This window comes from Leucoraja erinacea, unplaced genomic scaffold, assembly GCF_028641065.1.
Source record: "Leucoraja erinacea ecotype New England unplaced genomic scaffold, Leri_hhj_1 Leri_771S, whole genome shotgun sequence".
Lineage (NCBI taxonomy): Eukaryota > Metazoa > Chordata > Chondrichthyes > Rajiformes > Rajidae > Leucoraja > Leucoraja erinaceus.
Genome location: NW_026576698.1, coordinates 1 through 22,445, shown reverse-complemented (window position 1 = coordinate 22,445; position 22,445 = coordinate 1). Strand labels below are relative to the sequence as shown.

Sequence of the window (22,445 nt, the reverse complement as noted above, 5' to 3'; positions counted from 1 at the left end):
TTCTTGTGTCTATCTGACTGCTAAATATCACAGTGCATTGTTTGCTGAGTGTGATTCGGGATTATACTCTCTCTAAGGGTGACTCTCATTCTGGTTGTAGGAAGTTGCTGTCAGTGCTGACGGAGTATGTGGACACAGCGAGCCGCGGCCTCGACTGCGAGCCTCTCAAACGAGCATTCAAAGCATTGGAGTACATCTTCAAGTTCACCGTCCGTTCAAGATGCCTCTATTCGCAGTAAGTCCCTCCATTTCTCGGCCGTAGAAACATAGGCAATAGGTGCAGGGGTAGGCCATTCGGCCCTTCCAACCAGCACCGCCATTCAATGTGATCATGGCTGATCATCCATAATCAGTACCCCGTTCCTGCTTCCTCCCTTTCTCCATTGATTCCGTTAGCCCCAAGAGCGAAATCTAAGTTTCTCTTGAAAACATCCAGTGAATAAGTGAGTTCGGTATTCCGAAAAACACAAGGAATCATGGGATTTGTCAAAGGTCACAAGCGATAAAAACTCTTGGCAACCGTGCACGGCATGGACACAGACGTGCGCCTCATCCGCAGCCAGGATTGATCCCGGGTCTCCGGTGCTGCAATCGCTGCTGGACCGCCACTGGACCATCCCCGTCCCCTCCCGAGTGCCCACCACCTCTCCACCCCGTCACCCCCCCCCCCCCCATCCCGGGGTGGGGAGTCTGACGGGGGCGACGCCCCCAGGCCCACAGCCAGCGTGGAGAAGCAGGTACTGGACATGGTTCATTGAACGTGTAGATAGGGTGGTCAAAACCTATTTCGGTGCTTTGGGCTTCATCAGTCAGAGCATTGAGTATAAACGTTGGGAGGTCATGGTGCAGTTGTATAAAACATTGGTGAGGCCACATTGAGAATATTGTGGTCAGTTTTGGACACCATGTTATAGGACAGATGTAAAGAGTGTGGAGAAGATTTACGAGGGTGTTGCCAGGACTCGAGGGCCTCAACTACGGAGAGAGGTTGAGCCTCCAAGGACTCTATTCCATGGAGTGTAGGAGGATGAGAGGTGATCTTAGGGAGGTGTAAAAAGTCATGAAAGGAATAGATCGCGTAGACGCACAGAGTCTCTTGAGCAGAGTAGGGGAATCGAGGACCAGAGTGCATAGGTTTAAGGTGAGGGGGGAAAGATCCAGTAGGAACCTGAGGGGTATCTTTTTCATGCAAAGGGTGGTGAGCCTATGGAACAAGCTAGATGCAGGAAAAATGTTCCCAATGTTGGGCGAGTCCAGAACCAGGGGCCACAGTCTTAGAATAAATGGGAGGTCATTTAAGACTGAGGTGAGAAAAAACTTTTTCACCCAGAGAGTTGTGAATTTATGGAATTCCCTGCCGCAGAGGGCAGTGGAGGCCAAGTCACTGGATGGATTGAAGAGAGAGTTAGATAGAGCTCTAGGGCCTAGTGGAGTCAAGGGATATGGGGAGAAGGCAGGCACGGGTTATTGATAGGGGACGATCAGCCATGATCACAACGAATGGTGGTGCTGGCTCGAAGGGCCGAATGGCCTTCTCCTGCACCTATTTTTTATGTTTCTATGTTTCTAAGCTGCAGGAGGAGGTAGTTGAGGCTGGTATTATCTCAACATTTAATAAACATTCAGATAGGTACATGGATAGGACAGGTTTGGATGGATATGGGCCAAATGCAGGCAAGTGGGGCTAGTATAGGTGGGACACGTTGGCTGGTGTGGGCATGTTGGGCCAAAGGGCCTGTTTCCACGCTGTAAGACTCTATGATTCTACAATTCAGTGTGATAAAAAAATCCTAGACATGAAAAACAATCCAGCTGTTCACAGAGCACATAGTGTTCGTAATTTCATGTCATAGGAGCAGAATTAGGCCATTTGGCACATCGCGTCTACTCCACCATTTAATCATGGTTGATCTATTTTTCCATCACAACTCCATGAGAGGGGATCTTATTGAAACATATAAGATTATTAAGGGATAGAAACATAGAAACATAGAAATTAGGTGCAGGAGTAGGCCATTCAGCCCTTCGAGCCTGCACCGCCATTCAATATGATCATGGCTGATCATCCAACTCAGTATCCTGTACCTGCCTTCTCTTCATACCCCCTGATCTCCTTAGCCACAAGGGCCACATCTAACTCCCTCTTAAATATAGCCAATGAACTGGCCTCAACTACCCTCTTTGGCAGAGAGTTCCAGAGATTCACCACTCTCTGCGTGAAAAAAGTTCTTCTCATCTCGGTTTTAAAGGATTTCCCTCTTATCCTTAAGCTGTGACCCCTTGTCCTGGACTTCCCCAACATCGGGAACAATCTTCCTGCATCTAGCCTGTCCAACCCCTTAAGAATTTTGTAAGTTTCTATAAGATCCCCTCTCAATCTCCTAAATTCTAGAGAGTATAAACCAATTCTATCCAGTCTTTCTTCATAAGACAGTCCTGACATCCCAGGAATCAGTCTGATGAACCGTCTCTGCACTCCCTCTATGGCAATAATGTCCTTCCTCAGATTAGGAGACCAAAACTGTACACAATACTCCAGGTGTGGTCTCACCAAGACCCTGTACAACTGCAGTGGAACCTCCCTGTTCCTATACTCAAATCCTTTTGCAATGAAAGATAACATACCATTCGCTTTCTTTACTGCCTGCTGCACCTGCATGCCTACCTTCAATGACTGGTGTACCATGACACCCAGGTCTCGCTGCATCTCCCCCTTTCCCAATCGGCCACCATTTAGATAATAGTCTGCTTTCCCGTTTTTTGCCACCAAAATGGATAACCTCACATTTATCCACATTATACTGCATCTGCCAAACATTTGCCCACTCACCCAGCCTATCCAAGTCACCTAGCATCCTCCTCACAGCTAACACTGCCCCCTGCTTAGTGTCATCCGCAAACTTGGAGATATTGCCTTCAATTCCCTCATCCAGATCATTAATATATATTGTAAATAGCTGGGGTCCCAGCACTGAGCTCGGACACACTATGGGCAGGAACCATGTTCCCGATGTTGGGGGAGTCCAGAACCAGGGGCCATAGTTTCAGAATAAGGGGTAGGCCATTTAGAACGGAGATGAGGTAACACTTTTTCACCCAGAGAGTTGTGAGTCTGTAGAATTCATAATTCTCTGGATGCTTTCAAGAGAGAGTTAGATAGAGCTCTTCACGATAGCAGAGTCAGGGGATATGGAGAGGAGACAGGAACGGGGTACTGATTGGGGATGATCAGCCATGATCACATTGAATGGCGGTGCTGACTCCTGCACCGACTGTCTGTTGTCTATCGTTTGATATTTCCATCATGGGGATGAAAGGTTGTGATTGTCAGTGATGACAGAGGCAGGGGTTAGGACACGGTTGACCACCTGCTGCCTTGTTTCAGGCTGTATGAGGGCAAGGAGAAGAAGGAGTATGATGATTCGGTGCGAATACTACTGGAGAAATTCAACGTCCTGATGAAGTCACCACTGGAAGGCAACACGTTGCTGATGCAGGTAAGGAAACACGAGGAAGAAGCAGAGTTGGAATCTGGGGACACTTGTCCATGGATATGCTCATAGAGGGTAGACAAAAATGTTGGAGAAACTCAGCGGGTGCGGCAGCATCTATAGAGCAAAGGAAATAGGCAACGTTTCGGGCCAAAACCCTTCTTCAGACTGATGCAAGGTGGGGGTGGGAGTGGGGGGGCGGCGGGAAGAAGAAATGAAGAGGAGGAGCCAGAGGGCTGAGAAGCGGAGCTGGGAAGGGGAGGAGACAGTGAGGGCTACCGGAACTGGGAGAAGTTAATGTTCAAGCCGCTGGGGTGCAGCCTGCCCAAGGCTCGAATGGCCAAATGGCCTACTCCTGCATCTATTGTCTATTGTCTGGAGGTGTGCATTTTCACACTTCTATAGCTCTTGCCCGATGGGAGAGTGGAGAAGGAGGAAGTGACCAAGAGACTGGTCCTTGATTATGCTGGTGGCCTTGTAGATGGAGTCGATGGAAGGGAGGTTGGTTTGTGTGATGGTCTGGGCTGCGTCCACAATTTGCTGCAATCTATCGTAGTCTTGGATGGAGCTGTTCCCAAACCGTGCTGTGATGCATCCCGATAAAATGCTTTCTACTTTTGTACCAGTTTTCCTGCATCTCTGACATGGTGAACAGTAGAAACATATGGAGACATAATTACTTGAGAGCATAAGGTATGTGTAAGAGACAATAAGTGCGAGCCAGCATAGACCTGATGGGTCCAATGGTGTCCTATGTCATAGCAAGAGGATTTGAGTATAGGAGCAAGGAGGCCCTACAGCAGTTGTACAGGGCCCCGGTGAAACCACACCTGGAATATTGTGTACGGTTTTGGTCTCCTAATCTGAGGAAGGACATTCTAGCCATTGAGGGAGTGCAGCGTCGGTTCACCAGGTTAATTCCCGGGATTGTGGTCCCGACCGACATATGATGAAGGAATGGGTCGACTGGGCTTGTATTCACAGTAATTTAGAAGGATGAGAGTGGATCTTATAGAAACATTAAATATTATTAAGGGATTGGACAGGCTAGATGCCGGAAACATGTTCCCGATGTTGGGGAGGGGGGAGGGGGGGGGACAAGGGGATCACTGCTTAAGATTAAGGGGTAGGCCATTTAGGACTGAGATGAGGAAAACCATTTTCACCCAGTTGTGAATCTGTGGACTTCTCTGCCACAGAAGGCAGTGGAGGCCAATTCACAGGATGGAGAGAGTTAGATAGAGCCCTTAAAGATAGCGGAGTCGGGATATGTGGAAAAAGCAGGAACGTCGTACCGATTTGGATGATCAGCCATGATCATGTTGAATGGTGGTGCTGGCTCAAAGGGCCGAATGGCCTCCTCCTGCAGCTATTTTCTATGTTCTATGTTGAATGCATGTATTGATCAGCACTAGGTCCTGATAACTCATCGGATTCCCTGTCTCTTCCCATTCCAGGGAGCTTCCCTCAAGTACTTGCCGATGATTCTTCAAGATGTTGCAACGACCTTTGATCCGGTCTTACTGAGGTAAGCGATATAGATACAGGAACTGCAGGTGCTGGCCTACAAAAGAATGTACAGAATACTGAAGGTAGACAAGAATGCTGGAGAAACTCTGCGGGTGAGGCAGCATCTACAGAGCGATGGAATAGGTGACGTTTCGGGTCGGGACCCTTCTTCAGATATATGTGGGCGGGGGGGGGGGGGGGGGGTGGGAAGAAGAAAGGAAGAGGCGGAGACAGTGGGCTGCGGGAGAGCTGGGAAGGGGAGAGGAAAGAGGGAGAAAGCAGGGACTACTTGAAATTGGAGAAGTCAATGTTCATACCGCTGGGGTGTAAACTACCTAAGCAAAATATGAGGTGCTGCTCCTCCAATTTACAGTGGGACTGACTCTGGCCATGGAGGAGGCCAAGGACAGAAAGGTCGGATTGGGAATGGGAGGGGGAGTTGAAGTGCTGAGCCACCGGGAGATCAGGTTGGTTATTGCGAACTGAGCGGAGGTGTTGGGCGAAGCGATCGCCAAGCCTGTGCTTGGTCTCACCGATGTAGAGCAGCTGAGACAAGAATACTGAAGTAGCTCAGCGGGTCAGACTGCACCTTCGGAGAACATGGATAGGTGATGTTTCGGGATGGCAGCCTGTCAGATAACCCTTCGCACCGACCAGCGATCACCTCTCGTTCCATCCTACACAAGAGGGACAATTTGCAGAAACCAATTAACCCAAAAATCCACACGTCTTTGGCGTGTGGGAGGAATCCAGAGCTCCCGGAGAAAACACAAGCGGTCACAAGCGGTCACGTATAAACTCCGTACAGACAGCATCCAAAGTCAGGAACAAACCCAGATTCTTTGGTGCTGTGAGGCAGCAACTCTACAGTGGTTTCTCCAACTAATGGATCGAACAGGTCTGGGCTTCAAACTTTTCAGCATGAGGGCCACATTATATATTTAGCACAGTTTGGGCCCTGGTGAGACCACGCCTGGAGTATTGTGTGCAGTTTTGGTCCCCTAATTTGAGGAAGGACATTATTGCTATTGAGGGAGTGCAGCGCATGTTTACAAGGTTATATCCTGGGGTGGCGGGACTTCCATATGCTGAGAGAATGGAGCAGCTGGGCTTGTACACTCTGGAATTTAGAAGGATGAGAGGATATCTCAATGAAACATATAAAATTGTTAAGGGCTTGGGCATGCTAGAGGCAGGAAACATGTTCCCGATGTTGGGGGAGCCCAGAACCAGGGGCCACAGTTTAAGAATAAGGAGTAAGCCATTTAGAACGGAGATGAGGAAACACTTTTTCTCACAGAGAGTGGTGAGTCTGTGGAATTCTCTGCCTCAGAGGGCGGTGGAGGCCGGTTCTCTGGATACTTTCAAGAGAGAGCTATATAGGGCTCTTAAAGATAGCGGAGTCAGGGGTTATGGGGAGAAGGCAGGAACGGGGTACTGATTGGGGATGATCAGCCATGATCACATTGAATGGCGGTGCTGGCTCGAAGGGCCAAATGGCCTCCTCCTGCACCCATTGTCTATTGTCTATTTTTGCGGGCCGTAGGCAAAAAATAAAGAATTGTCAGCTTTACAGATTTAATGAACTCAAAAAAGAACTTAATTAAAACAAATGGAAGAAATTCAAAACAAAACTTGTCGCCATCAATCAAGGTTAACCAACAAAATCATAGAGTCTTAATGGGAAGGATGGAACTGCTTTTTAGATTTCAAAATGTCATTGAATTGAGGATCCAATTTTGAGGAGCCAATTATGAGGAGGGACTTCAAATGCTCAAGTGAATAATTCATTAAGAATTCTATGTACTGCACAAATACATTGATGAGCTAAAATTGGAGTCAGGAGTGTTTTATTGCCATATATCCCAGATAGAACAATGAATTCTTACTTGCAGCAGCACAGCAGAATATGCAAAACCTCGATTCTATAATGTGTATCCATGTACTCCAGAGGTGCTGCCTCACCTGCTGGGCTACTCCAGCACTTTCTGTCCTTTTTTTGTAAACCTGCACCTGCAGTTCCTGGTTTAGACTTTGGACCTTAGAAATGCAGCATGGAAACAGGCCCTTCAGCCCACTGAGTTCACACTGACCAGCGATTCCCCCTATACACTCTATAGGGATAGGGATATACACTATCCCTATATAATGTATATGGATGTACAATCCCTAAACATTATAGGGATTGTATAATGTCCCTAATGCAATCCCTCTAATTGTATAAATAGGGACATTCTTGCCATAGAGGGAGTGCAGAGAAGGTTCACCAGATTCCTGGGATGTCAGGACTGTCTTATGAAGAAAGACTGGATAGACTTGGTTTATACTCTCTAGAATTTAGGAGATTGAGAGGAGATCTTATAGAAACTTACAAAATTCTTAAGGGGTTGGACAGGCTAGATGCAGGAAGATTGCTCCCGATGTTGTGGAAGTCCAAGACAAGGGGTCACAGCTTAAGGATAAGGTGGACATCCTTTAAAACCGAGATGAGAAGAACTTTTTTCACACATAGAGTGGTGAATCTCTGGAACTCTCTGCGGCAGAGGGTAGTCGAGGCCAGTTCATTGGCTATATTTAAGAGGGAGTTAGATGTGGCCCTTGTGGCTAAGGGGATCAGAGGGTATGGAGAGAAGGCAGGTACGGGATACTGAGTTGGATGATCAGCCATGATCATATTGAATGGCGGTGCAGGCTCGAAGGGCCGAATGGCCTACTCCTGCACCTAATTTCTATGTTTCTATGTTTCTAATTTATACATTTTACCAAAGCCAATTAACCTACAAATTGGGAGGAGTGTGTGGGAGGAAACCAGAGTACCCGGAGGAAACTCATGAGGTCACAGAAACACCATACAAACTGTACAGAGCGCCTGGTCGCGGTCGCTGTAAGGCAGCAACTCCACCGCTGCGCCACTGTGCCGCCACATAAGTGTGATTAATCGCTTCTTAATCCAAGATAAAAAGTGTCTAAGATTAAAGAAGAGTTGTGAATAGGAGAAGAAAAGATGTTGTGGCTATGACTTTCAGAGAAGGAATGGATTGGGGAGAATGTGGTCCAACCAAAGTGGGCAATAGACAATAGGTGAAGGAGGAGGCCATTTGGCCCTTTGAGCCAGCACCAGCGCCGCCATTCACTGTGATCATGGCTGATCATCCCCAATCAGTGCCCCGTTCCTGCCTTCTCCCCATATCACCATATCTCCTATCTTTCAGAGCCCCATCTAGCTCTCTCTTGAAAGCATCTAGAGAACCTGCCTCCACCGCCCTCTGAGGCAGAGAATTCCACAGACATAGAAACATAGAAACATAGAAAATAGGTGCAGGAGGAGGCCATTCGGCCCTTCAAGCCAGCACCGCCATTCATTATGATCATGGCTGATTGTCCCCTATCAGTACCCCGTTCCTGCCTTCTCCCTATATCCCTTGACTCCACTAGCCCCGAGAGCTCTATCTAACTATCTCTTAAATCCATCCAGTGATTTTGCCTCCACTGCCCTCTGTGGCAGGGAATTCCATAAATTCACAACTCTCTGGGTGAAAAAGTTTTTTCTCACCTCAGTCTTAAATGACCTCCCCTTTATTCTAAGTCTGTGGCCTCGCCCAACATTGGGAACATTTTTCCTGCATCCAGCTTGTCCAGTCCTTTTATAATTTTATATGTTTCTCCTGCAACTATTTTCGATGTTTTCTATGTTTCTATGACACCTCCAGCCGACCCCCCCTCTCCCCGGATAGGGACGGGGCACCTAGGAGGGGAGGGGACGAGGACCCGGGCCCCCTACCCCCACCACAGACCCTGATCTCGCTCACTCACCGGATGTAACGAAGGTCTGATGACAGCAGAGCCGCTCCCGACAATGTCAATGGCGAGTGCCCGATGACCTGGGCATGCGCACTCGGAATACCGAACTCGCTTACAGCCCGCTGCATGGAATGTGTTAAGAGCTTGCTGCGGGCCGGGTATAATCTGGTGGTGGGCCAGATGTGGCCCGCGGGCCATAGTTTGGAGACCCCTGGGAAAGAGTCTAGGGTGACTCAGCAGGTCAGGCAGCATCTCTAGAGAAAAGAAATAGGTGATGTTTCGGGTCGGGCCCACTCTTCGGACAAGACCCGAAACATCGCCTGTTCCTTCTCTCCAGAGACGCAGCCTGACCCGCTAATGTTACTCCAGCATTTTGTGTCTTTCTTCAGTGTAAACCAGCATCTGCAGTTCCTTCCCACACAATGGGTGGAGGCCGTTTTGTACTTGGAACTAACGCGACTGCCATCTGACCAAGTGGGTTGCGTGCGAGAGGGTGAATCAGGTCGTCTTGAGAAATGCTGAAAGCATCACGGGACCAAGGCTATTTGCAGTTAACTCACGTACCACTTGATGGAACATTTGCATTCTCCACACAGGCTTTCTGAAAGACCACGGCTTAATTATTTCATGTTGAAGAACCATGTGCTTTCATTTCCCATTCTTCCAAGACAAGTCTCGCTGCACTTTGCGCCAACCTCTTGAAATTAATATATTTGCCGATATATTTATTGCGGCTGAGACTAGGTCTGTGTCCAGCATCAGTTATGCAGTCACTGGCCCTGGGCTCACCTCTCGTTGATTGAGCTGCTGCCTCGGCTCAGTAGCAACCCCTTCAATTAACCCCGCCAATCCCATCTAACTTTCCTTTTTCTTTGCTTCCTCGATTTAACTTTGGTTTCTTTCTTGTTTTTGCATTCATCTTGCCTGGTGCTCGCAGTGCTAGATGAGTATAATACAGGGACTGGATTTTCAATGGTAGCAGAGATCAAATTGGGAAAAATGTTCCCAATGTTGGGCGAGTCCAGAACCAGGGGCCACAGTCTTAGAATAAAGGGGAGGTCATTTAAGTCTGAGGTGAGAAAAAACCTTTGAGCCAGCACCAGAGAGTTGTGAATTTGTGGAATTCCCTGCCACAGAGGGCAGTGGAGGCCAAATCACTGGATGGATTTAAGAGAGAGTTAGATAGAGCTCTAGGGGCTAGTGGAGTCAAGGGATATGGGGGAGAAGGCAGGCATGGGTTATTGATTGGGGACGATCAGCCATGGTCACAATGAATGGCGGTGCTGGCTTGAAGGGCCGAATGGCCTCCTGCACCTATTTTCTATATAACCACATAACAATTACAGCATGGAAACACGCCATCTCGGCCCTTTCAGTCCGTGCCGAACACGTATTCTCCCCTAGTCCCATCTACCTGCACTAAGACCATAACCCTCCATTCCTTTCCCGTCCATATACCTATCCAATTCATTTTTAAATGATAAAATCGAACCTGCCTCCACCACTTCCACTGGAAGCGCATTCCACACCGCTACCACTCTCTGAGTAAAGAAGTTCCCCCTCATGTTACCCCTAAACTTCTGTCCCTTAATTCTCAAATCATGTCCTCTTGTTTGAATCTTCCCAACTCTCAATGGAGATAAACTTATCCACGTTAACTCTGTCTGTCCCGCTCATCATTTTAAAGACCTCTATCGTCCCCCCTTAACCTTCTGCGCTCCAAAGAATAAAGACCTAACTATGTGTAAAAGCTATGTTTCTATGTAACTCCTCTCATGATTTTATACACAAAACAATTTTATTTAATTTTACTGCTATGATTTTAATTCCTCCCATATTCCAAAGACATGCAGGTTTGTGGGTTAATTGGCCCTTTGTAAATTGCTCCGAGTATGTAGGGTGTGAAAGTGGGATAACATAGAATTAGTTTACTAGGTGGTTGATGGGCGGTGCGGACTCTTAAGTGGAGGCGTTGTTAACAGCTGCGGCTCGCCTGCAGTCCGTCTGTCTTTACTTTTTTCTGTCGTTTTTTTTGTCTTGTTTTGGTTAAGTTTTAGTTTGTTGGGTTGTGTTAGAGGAAGGGGGAGGGGGGTGGAACATGTTATCTGTCTCTTCCTTCGGGGGAATGCGACTTTTTCATGTCGTATCCCCCTTCTCTGCCTCCGTCTGCGCTGAGGCCTAATGGCGGAGCTGGCGGCCTCCAGCCTGCGACTGGCCCCACGGCTCCGGAGGCAGAGCCAGCCAGGACTCACCAACGCGAGGCTGGCCGTCTTCGGGGCTGAGGCAGCGGTGGCCCGACTCGCTGGTGCGGCGTTCTGGCTTTCGGCGGCGGCGACATCACCACGGAGGTCCGCTGGACTGGAGGGCGGCATCTCCGGCCTGGATCGATCGCCTCAGCGCAGAGGGAGAACAAGGAGGGAAGAGACGGAGACTAAGACTTTGCCTCCATCACAGTGAGGATGTGCTTGGTGAACTCACTGTGGTGGATGTTTAATTTGTGTTTATTGTATGTTTTGTTTTTATTGGTTCCGTGTATGACTGCAGGCAACATAATTTCGTTCAGACCGAAAGGTCTAAATGACAATAAAGGAATCAAGTTCTAATTCTAATTCTAATCCACGCTGAATCACGACTCTCAACTAAACTAAATAAGCCCTTCGGCCCAACTCATCCATGCTCCATTTATGCTATTTCTATTTCCCTCCATTTGGCCTGCATCAGAGACGTGGGTTCCATCCTGACCTCGGGTGCTGTTGTCGTGGTTTACATGACTCAAATTAAAAATGACACAGACACGGAGAATTCTTCAAGAAGACGAGAGGCCTTTAGTTTGCACAAATCTGGGCCTGGAACATTCAGAGATAGTACAGCTAGGCCATTCTCCAAATGCTCACTGAACTAAATTTTCATGCAGCATTTTATTATAATTTCATTATCTTTGGCAGCTTAGCATTCATGTTTTTACTAACTTTAACCCCTTACTGTCCTTGTCTTTTATCTCCAATTTCTAAGTTATCATAATGTTCTAGACTAAAGCAAAAATAAACTAAGCAATAACATGTTTTTTGGGCCTTGACTTCTGAGCACACAAAAGAGCTGACATCTGCGAGCTTTACCCGATGTTTTAAGCATATTGGTTAGATTTAAGAAGTAATGTGTTTCTTCTATATACATTCTATATAACTTCTATACTGTCTGTGTGGAGTTTGCACGCTCCCCCTGTCACAATGTGGGTTTTCTCCGGGTAGTTTAGTTTGGAGACACAGCACGGAAACAGGCCCTTCGGCCCACCGAGTCCACACCGACCAGCGATCCCCGTACATGAACAGTACCCTACACACACTAGGGGCAATGTTTTCCATTCACCAAGCCAAATAACATGACATACCTGTACGTCTTTGCAGTGTGGGAAAAAACTGGAGCACCCGGAGAAAACCCACAGAGGTCACAGGGAGAAAGTACAAAGTCCATACAGACAGCACCCGCAGTCAGGATTGAACCTGGGTCTCTGGCACTGTGAGGCAGTAACTCGACCGCTGCACCACCACCAATGTGCTGCCCTACTGAGTGTTTCCATCTTCCAATGCCTGTGGTTCCTGTGGTAGAGTCTTCATGGTCTTTTAGTTTACTTTATAGATACACTGTGTAAACAGGCCCTTCGGCCCACCGAGTCCATGCTGACTATCGGCCATTCATAGAAACATAGAAAATAGGTGCAGTAGGGCATTCGGCCCTTCGAGCCTGCACTGCCATTCATACTAGTTCTATGTTATCCCACCTTCACAAGTCCACGTAGACAGTATCGAACCCGGGTCTCTGGCGCTTTGAGTCAGTAACTCGACCTCTGCGCCACCGTGCCGCGCCATCAGCAGTGCTCACTTCGGTTAACATACGCGCATTGCCGCATCTGTGCCTCACATTCTCAAGGGGTTGGACAGGCTAGATGCAGGAAGATTGTTCCCAATGTTGGGGAAGTCCAGAACAAGGGGGCACTGTTTAAGGATAAGGGGGAAGTCTTTTAGGACCGAGATGAGAAAAAAGAATTTCCACACCAAGAGTGGTGGATCTGTGGAATTCTCTGCCACAGAAGGTAGTTGAGGCCAGTTCATTGGCTATATTTAAGAGGGAGTTAGATGTGGCCCTTGTGGCTAAAGGGATCAGGGGATATGGAGGGAGGGCAGGTACAGGATACTGAGTTGGATGATCAGCCATGATGATATTGAATGGTGGTGCAGGCTCGAAGGGCCGAATAGCCTACTCCTGCACCTATTTTCTATGTTTCTATGTTTCTATGTGTCACCTTCTGAAATGAGGACCCACTGCAGTCATATTATGAGCCATAAAGGGCAGCCACGGTGGCGCAGCGGTAGAGTTGCCACTTTACAACGCTTGTAGCACCGGAGACCCGGGTTCGATCCCGAGTACAGGTGCTGTCTGTACGGAGTTCGTACGTTCTCCCCGTGACCTGCGCGGGTTTTCTCCGGGATCTTCGGTTTCCTCCCACACTCCAAAGACGTGCAGGTTTGTAGGTTAATTGGCTTGGTGTATGTGTAAATTGTCCCGAGTGTGTGTAGGATAGTGTTAGTGTGCGGGGATCGCTGGTTGGTGTGGACTCGGTGGGCTGAAAGGCCTGTTTCCCCGCTGTATCTCTAAACTAAACTAAACTAAACTAAATATAACACAGTCACTAATAAATCCTCTGAGAAATGCAGCAGGTACCTCTTGTAACTGACAGTGTGGAATCTGTCACCTCAGGGTGTACTTCAGGCAAAACAGCAGCGCTGTCTTTCAGGAGAAGATTGGACAAGCACATGAGGGTTATAGGAACTGAATTTAATGAGAGTGCAAACAAGAGTGTCGATAAGTAGCAACATGAACCAATAGACAAAAGACAATGGGTGCAGGAGGAGGCCATTCGGCCCTTCGAGCCAGCACCACCATTCAATATGATCATGGCTGATCATCCCCAATCAGTACCCCGTTCCTACCTTCTCCCCATATCCCCTGACTCCGCTATCTTTAAGAGCCCTATCTAACTCTCTCTTGGAAGCATCCAGCAAATCGGCCTCCACCGCCTTCTGAGGCAGAGAATTCCACAGACTCACAACTCTCTGTATGAAAAGGTTTTCCTCGTCTCCGTTCTAAATGGCGTACCCCTTATTCTTAAACTGTGGCCCCTGTTTCTGGACTCCCCCAACATCGGGAACATGTTTCCTGCCTCTAGCGTGTCCAAACCCTTAATAATCTTATATGTTTCAATGAGATCTCCTCTCATCCTTCTAAATTCCATTGTATACAAGCCCAGGCGCTCCATTCTTTCAGCATATGACAGTCCCGGGAATTAACCTGGTTAATGTGAGCTAATGTCCCTGTTATTGAGGTATGGATCACATAGAACATAAAGCAGCACTGCACAGGAAGAGGTCCTCAATGTCTGTGGCAACGTGATGCTGAACAAAGACTCATAGAGTCATACTGCACGGAAACAGGCCTTTCGGCCCAACTTGCCCATGCCGACCGACATGCCCCATCTAATCTAGCCCCACCTCCCCATTTTAACATACAAGTATAGAAACCAAGAAAATAGGGGCAGGAGTAGGCCATTCGGCCCTTCGAGCCAGCACCGCCATTCAATGTGATCATGGCTGATCATCCACAATCAGTACCCTGTTCCTGCCTTCTCCCCATATCCCCTGACTCCGCTATCTTTAAGAGCCCTATCTAGCTCTCTCTTGAAAGCATCCAATTTTTGGCACCTCAAGGTCAAGTTCAAGTTCAAGAGAGTTTATTGTCATGTGTCCCTGATAGGACAATGAAATTCTTGCTTTGCTTCAGCACAACAGAACATAGTAGGCATTGACTACAAAATAGATCAGTGTGTCCATATACCATTGTATAAATATATACACACATGAATAAATAAACTGTTCAAGTGCAAATAACAGATAAAGGGCTATTAATGTTCAGAGTTTTGTCCGAGCCAAGTTTAATAGCCTGATGGCTGTGGGGAAGTAGCTATTCCTGAACCTGGACGTTGCAGTCTTCAGGCTCCTGTACCTTCTACCTGAAGGTAGCAGGGAGATGAGTGTGTGGCCAGGATGGTGTGGGTCCTTGATGATACTGCCAGCCTTTTTGAGGCATCGACTGCGATAGGGCAGCTAAAGGGCAGCACAGTGGTGCAGCTAGTAGTGCCGCTATCTCACATTGTCACAAACCTCAGGTTCCATCCTGACCTCGGGTGCTGTCTGTGTGGAGTTTGCACGTTCTCCCCGTGACTGCGTGGGTTTCCTCCGGGTCCTCTGGTTTCCTCCCACATACCAATATGTGGGGGTTTAGAGGATAATTGACCCTCTGTAAATTGCACTTAGTGTGTGGGAGTGGATGAGAAAGTGGGATGAAGTAGAACTGGTATGAATGGGATTGGACACGCTAGAGGCAGGAAACATGTTCCCGATGTTGGGGGAGTCCAGAACCAGGGACCACAGTTTCAGAATAAGTGTTAAGCCATTTAGAACAGAGATGAGGAAATACATTTTCACACAGAGTCTGTGGAATTCTCTGCCTCAGAGGGCGGCAACAGATGACCAAGGTTGAGCAGGCTGGGACACTATTCCCTGGAGTACAGGAGGATGAGGGGTGATCTTATAGAGGTGTATAAGATCATCAGAGGAATAGATCAGGTTTAGTTTAGTCTATTATTGTCATGTGTACCGTTGTTGCGTTGTTGTATCCAGTCATAGAAGCCCCTCGTCAACCTGATCACCCCCTCATCCTCTTGCGCTCCAGCGAATCCAAAACCATGAGAGGAATAGATCGGGTAGATGCAGGGAGTCTCTTGCCCAGAGTAGGGAAATCCAAGACCAGAGGACAGAGGTTTACGGTGAAGGGGAAAAGATTTAACAGGAATCTGAGTGTGGTGGGTGGTGTATGGAGGTAGTTGAGGCTGGGATTATCCCAACGTTTAAGAAACAGGTACATGGATAGGACAGGTTTGGAGCGATATGAGCCCAAACACTGACAGGAGGGACTGGTATAGGTGGGACATGTTAGCAGTTGTGTGGGCAAGTTGTGCCGAAGGGCCTGTTTCCACACTGTATCACCCTAGGACTCTAGAATGTGGCAGCACAGGGGTAGAGTTGCTGCCTTACAGCGCCAGAGTCTCGGGTTCGATCCTGGCTGTGATGTCTGCCAGTACGGAGTTTGCATGTTCTCCAATAGACGATAGATACAGGAGAAGGCCATTCGGCCCTTCGACCCAGCACCGCCATTCAATGTGATCATGGCTGATCATCCCCAATCAGTACCCCGTTCCTGCCTTCTCCCCATATCCCCTGACTCCATTATCTTCAAGAGCCCTATCTAGCTCTCTCTTGAAAGTATCCAGAGAACCTGCCTCCACCGCCCTCTGAGACAGAGAATTCCACAGATTCACAACTCTCTGGGTTTCCTCGTCTCCGTTCTAAATGGCTTACCCTTTATTCTTAAACTGTGGCCCCTGGTTCTGGACTCCCCCAAACATCGGGAAGACCAGAGATGAAATTGTAAAGAAACTTCTGATGTTGTATTCTGTTTATTTTTCATTGCCACATCATCCAGCTACATTGAATTAATATTCAATGATCTGACACTATTATGCCACCTCATTAATATTTAATATTCTCAAAATGTGCTGATATCTCCCTAATGCTCCCAATGTGCTGACGCATGACTTGAATATGCAGTTTCCTCCTTTGCCAACATAACATTGTTTTATTTTTGTTGTTGCTTTGTTTGTAGCCACTTGTTGCACGATTTCATCAGGAGCCTCCCTCCGGATCGACTGATGAAGCAGAAGTTGCAGTCGATGACTGCCATCGTGGGCACCCAGCTGTTTAAGATGGAAGGTAAAACCTTCTGATACAACCATATCAGCGTGTAACGCTGAGGCTCTGTAAGGCTCTGGTCAGGCCGCATTTAGAGCATTGTGAGCAGTTTTGGGTCCCCTATCTGGGGAAGGATTAGCTGACATTGGAGAGGATCCAGAGGAGGTTTATGCGAATGATCCCAGGAATCATTGGGCTGTACATGTTTAGTTTTGTTTAGTTTAGATCCAGCATGGAAACAGGCCATTCTGCATCGACCAGCAACCCCCACACATTAAAACCCTGTCCCACTGTACGTGTTCATTCCAGGAGCTCTCCCGAGTTTTAAAAAAAATCAAACTCGTGGTTAGCACGAAGAATGTACGTAGCGGGTACGTAGGAGCTCAGGGACGTCTCTTAGCGGCTCCTAACGCTAACGGCAGGTACTCGGGAAACGCAGTAAGCTCGGGATGGCTCGTGAAGATTTTTCGACAAAAGTGTCCACGAGAGCCCCGACTACCTACGAGCGGCCATTACTGTAAATCTCCGAGTTCGAATCAGGGCAAACTCAGAAGAGCTCTTGAATGAACTCGTACAGTGGGACAGGGCTTTAACACTACCCTGCACACACTAGTGACAATATACCAAGCCGAATAACTTACAAACCTGTACGCTTTTGGAGTGTGGGAGGAAAACCAAAGAGAAAACTCATGCAGTCTCGAGGAGAACGTACAAATTCCGTACAGACAGCACCCATAGTCGGGATCGAACCCAGGCCTCTGGCGCTGAAAGAACTGTAAGGCAGCAACTCTACCGCTGCGCCATCGTGCCGCCCATATGATGAGCATTTGATGGCTTTGGGCTTGTACTAGCTGGAGCTCAGAAAGATGAGGCAAGACCTCATTGAAACTTACCATATATGATATGCGATATGCCATTTATTGTCACTATACATGTACAGTGAAATTGAAAGCTGCTCGTACTCAGTGCATACATATAATTTAGTACAAAAAAACAAGAAACAGAAAAACAAAAACAGAAGGGATAAGGGGGGGGGGATAGGTGCACAATTCTGCGGCGCTATATACATATATACATATATACAGATGGAAGTCCCGGTGTTGGGCTGTGAGGTCAGTGCATGTGTGAATTTGAATTAAGAGTAGTTATAATTTTCGGAAAGCAACTATTCCCGAGTCTAGTTGTCCTGGATTTGATGCACCTATAAGCGCCTCCCAGAGGGCAGCAGGTCGAACAGTCCAAACGCAGGATGGGAGCTGTCTTTGATGATATTCTTTGCCCTGCTAAGGCAGCGGGAGGTGTAGATGTCCATCAGGGAGGGGAGAGGGCAGCCAATGATCCTCTGCGCTGTCCTGGTTACCCTCTGAAGCCTCTCCCTGTCTGCCATGGTGCAGCTGCCATACCATGCTGTAATGCAGTATGTCAGCAGGCTCTCGATGGACGAGCGGTAGAAGGTCAGCAGCAGGTTAGAGTCCAGGTTGTGCTTCCTGAGGACCCTCAGGAAGTGCAGCCGCTGCTGAGCCTTCTTGATGACCGCTGTCGTGTTGTCTGTCCAGGAGATATCAGCAGCGATATGGACGCTGAGAAACCGGAAGGTGTTGACCCTCTCCACACACTCGCCGTTGATGTGTAGGGGGGCTAAGTCGGTGCTGTGCCTCCTGAAGTCGACAATGAGCTCTTTTGTTTTCCTGGTGTTCAGAGCCAGATTGTTTTCTGAGCACCAGTTTGTCAACTTCAGGACTTTCTCTCTGTAGGCTGCCTCGTCTCCCTTTGAAATAAGTCCGACTACAGTAGTGTCGTCAGCAAATTTGACGATGCGGTTGTTGTTGTGGGCCGGACTACAGTCGTAGGTGTAGAGACAGTATAAGAGGGGGCTTAGCACACAGCCCTGTGGGGAACCGGTACTCAACCTGCGAGTGGAGGAGAGGTGGGGGCCGAGTCTCACAGTCTGGGGCCGGTTGGTGAGGAAATCCTTTATCCAGGCACATGTGACCGTGGGGAGGCTGAGAGTGACCAGTTTACCAATGAGAATGTCCGGAATGATTGTATTGAAAACTGAGCTATAATCCACAAAGAGCATCCGGACGTAGCTCTGCCCCTGCTCCAGATGGCTCAGCACAGAGTGGAGAGCTACGGTAATGGCGTCTTCTGTGGATCTGTTTTGGCGATAGGCGAATTGGTGGGGGTCGAAGTCTGGTGGTAGATAGATAGTAGATATAGTGAACGGCCTGGATAGAGGGGATGTGGAGAGGATGGTTCCACTAGTGGGAGAGTAGGTAGGTCGTAGGTAGGTCGTAGTAGGTTGTGATGCTAGTCGCAGGTAGGTCGTAGGTAGTCGAAGGCGGTCGGAGGCAGTCGAAGGTAATAGCTCCGGGGTGAATAAAAGGTCAGTAGAAAAAAAACAGCAGAACGTCACCTCTGTCACTCCAAGGCATGTTCATTCATAGCTGGAGAGGTTTTTGGAGAGGAGACTTGTGTTTTAGAGATGGCACCAAAAAGGCAGCAGCGCAGGGGGGAGAGCAGAACCCTCAGAAACACCTGCCATGCTGGTGTTGCCCACCCAGGAGCAGGAGTGGCAGGAGGTGATGCCACAGGAGGTGATAGTGCAGGAGGAGGTAGCCCTGCATGAGAGACCCCTGGAGGAGGAGACCAGGCTGGTAGTGTATGTCCCCACCACCACCCCATCCTTCACTGCCTCATTTGAAGGCAGCAAAGCAGCCCTTTCTCCTGGTGTCTGACACAGCATCAGAGGCAGATGCCCCATTGGTGGTGAGGGAGGGCGGGAGGAAGGTTATGCCCTACACCTTCACCAGGCAGCAGGAGGGGGCCTTGAGAAATGGATCCAGCAGAATGCCATCCTGTATGAAAAGGAAAATGAGTTGTACAGGGACAGGGACAAGAATGTCATGCTTGCCATCCACTGCCCCACATGTGTGCTTAAAGTTCCATCTTTTGTCAAAGCACAGCGCCACTCTCTCCCAGTCATCTGGTGTACTGGGACAGTCCATCACATCATCTCCATTCACCCATTGAGACCTCTTCCTGTGCTTCCTCTTCACCCTTGCTCTTCCCCTTCTGCCTTTCTTAAAAGACTGCTGAAGCAAAAGGGCTACTGCAAACAGCAGTACAACGTATATGGTCGAAGCCAGTCTTCAACATAGTCGAAGGATGTCGAAGGAGGTCTTCTTCATAGTCGTGGGAGGCCTTCAACATAGTTGTGGGAGGTCTTCAACATAGTTGTGGGAGGTCTTCAACATAGCCGTAGGAGGTCTTCAACATAGTTGTGGGAGGTCTTCAACATAGCCGTGGGAGGTCTTCAACATAGTTGTGGGAGGTCTTCAACATAGCCGTAGGAGGTCTTCAACATAGTTGTGGGAGGTCTTCAACATAGCCGTAGGAGGTCTTCAACATAGTCGTAGGAGGTCGTAGACATAGTCGTGGAAGGTCATAGGAGGTCGTACACATAATCGTCGTTTAAGGTCGTCAGAGGTTCGTGATTTAGGTCATGAAAGTGGGACATGGGCTTAATAAGACTCAGAGGATGGGAGAAAAGGCCCAATGTCAATGGTCCTGTTGCCCTTTGGTGTATTAATCAGCCTTCTCTAAATAAATGCTGACATTGCATTTGCCTTCCTTACTACCGATTCAATCTGCAAATTAAAATTTTGGTCCCATTGCATTGCACCTCCGATCTCTGAATCCTCTCCCCACTTAGACAATTGTCTATGCCTTTATTCCAACGACCAAATTGCATCATCATCGGTGGTCACTCGAAACGAGTATGTCCGTCCTCTCATGGAGGACACCTGTACGTGACTTTGTTTAACGAGTGGAGACTGGTGCACAGACAGCCACCCCACGTGGGGTCCTTGACAGATCTGGGTCAGGATCCAGTGGCATGGAGTCCAAGACGACCGGAGACCCTTTTCTGCCGCAGCCTTCATCCGCCTTCCCAGCGGTCGTGACGCTTCACTAAGGTCAGCCATCGTCCTCCGCCTGTTCCACCGTTGAGGTCTTGGTTGGATTGCTCTTTGTCAGAGACCTCCCCCTCGACCTTACCGCCATGGGTGGCCCTACCAGGAGCGTAGATAGCTCCAGACGGCATCGCTCTCAGGATCTCAGGACCACACAAGCTTCTCCACCACGACAAGGTGACAATCCAATGAGAGGGATACCAAAGTGCATGAGTGCACACTTTGCCGCGCTGTATTCCATCTGCCACTTCTCTGCCCACTCTCCCAACTTGTCCAAACCCTTCTGCTCAGTTCCTGTTTTCTCTGCACTATCTGCCCCTCCACCTATCTTTGGATCATCCATAAACTTGGTCACAAAGCCAGCAATTCCATCATGCAAATTGTTAATATACAACGGGAAGTGTAGCACTCCCGGCACTGACCTGCAGAACAACAATAGTCACCGGCAGTCAATCAGAAACAGCCCCCTCTATTCCCACTCTTAACCTTCTGACATTCAGCCACTTCTACCCATGCTAGTATCTTCCCTCGAATGCCTTGGGTTCTCATCTTGTTTAGCTCAGGTTCATTGAAACCAAACAAGGTATAGAGTCATAGACAATAGACAATAGACAATAGGTGCAGGAGCAGGCCATACGGCCCTCAAGCCAGCACCGCCATTCAATGTGATCTTGGCTGATCATCCACAATCAGTACCCCGTTCCTGCCTTATCCCCATATCCCCTGATACAGCTATCTTCAAGAGCCCTATCTAGCTCTCTCTTGAAAGTTTCCAGAGAACCGGCCTCCACTGCCCTCTGAGGCAGAGAATCTCTGTGTGATAAAGTGTTTCCTCGTCTCCGTTCTAAATGGCTTACCCCTTATTCTTAAACTGTGGCCCCTGGTTCTGGACTCCCCCAACATCGGGAACATGTTTCCTGCCTCTAGCGTGTCCAAACCTTTAATAATCTTATATGTTTCAATAAGATATCCTCTCATCCTTCTAAACTCCATAGTGTACAAGCCCAGCTGCTCCATTATCGCAGCATATGACAGTCCCGCCATCCCGGGAATTAACCTTGTAAACCTACGCTGCACTCCCTCAATAGCAAGAATGTCCTTCCTCAAATTAGGGGACCAAAACTGCACACAATACTGGAGAGTTTAGTTTATTATTATTATCGACACGCAGCGAAAAGATTTTGTTTGCATGCTGACCAGTCAGCTTAGAGACTATGAATAAATCAAGCTGCCCACAATGCACAGCTGGGGGATAAAGGGTACAACATGTGGTGTGTTAACATTTAATGCAAGATATAAAATTAAAGTCCAACAAAATCTGATTAATGATAGTTCAAGGTCTCCTGTGAGGGAGGTATGAGATCAGGACTGCACTCTAGTTGATGAGAGGACGGATCAGTTGCCTGATAACAGTGGGAAGAAAAACTGTCACGATTATGGAGGTGTGCGTTATGAAACATCAGTAACTCTCAGCCCGTGACGTGTAGCTGGAGGATAGCAGGAAGGTAGTTTGTGTGCTACAAAAAAAAGCTGGAGTGCAACTCAGGGGTTGCCAGCCCCAGGCACTAGGGCGAAGGAGTAAAAGAGGCAACGTTTCGGGCGAAACCTTCTCGCATCCGATGCCAGTAGTTCCTTTTAAACCACGGTTAGTTGATTGGATGGTCTGGGCTCCGTCGTCAAAACTTGGTCTCGATGGAGCGTCCCAATAGTGTCGGATGACTGTTTTTAAGGATGCCTCTTAGATGCGGTGGGCGGACTATGGGGGCCTGCGGAACTTCCTAAGCTTATAAGGAAGGAGAGGTGGCGGT

General features: G+C 48.3%; 1 protein-coding gene across 1 annotated transcript in view; it reads left to right on the top strand.

The window, feature by feature from the left end:
• Positions 1-16,903, top strand: part of LOC129694713 (dedicator of cytokinesis protein 2-like) — a 66,661-nt gene extending 49,758 nt beyond the window's left edge. The window contains exons 6-9 of the mRNA XM_055631467.1: positions 101-235; positions 3,386-3,497; positions 4,949-5,019; positions 16,578-16,903. Coding sequence (XP_055487442.1) covers positions 101-235; positions 3,386-3,497; positions 4,949-5,019; positions 16,578-16,698 — 439 coding nt within the window. The 3' untranslated portion in view covers positions 16,699-16,903. The remainder of the gene's footprint in view (positions 1-100; positions 236-3,385; positions 3,498-4,948; positions 5,020-16,577) is intronic.
• The last annotated feature ends 5,542 nt before the right edge of the window (positions 16,904-22,445 follow it).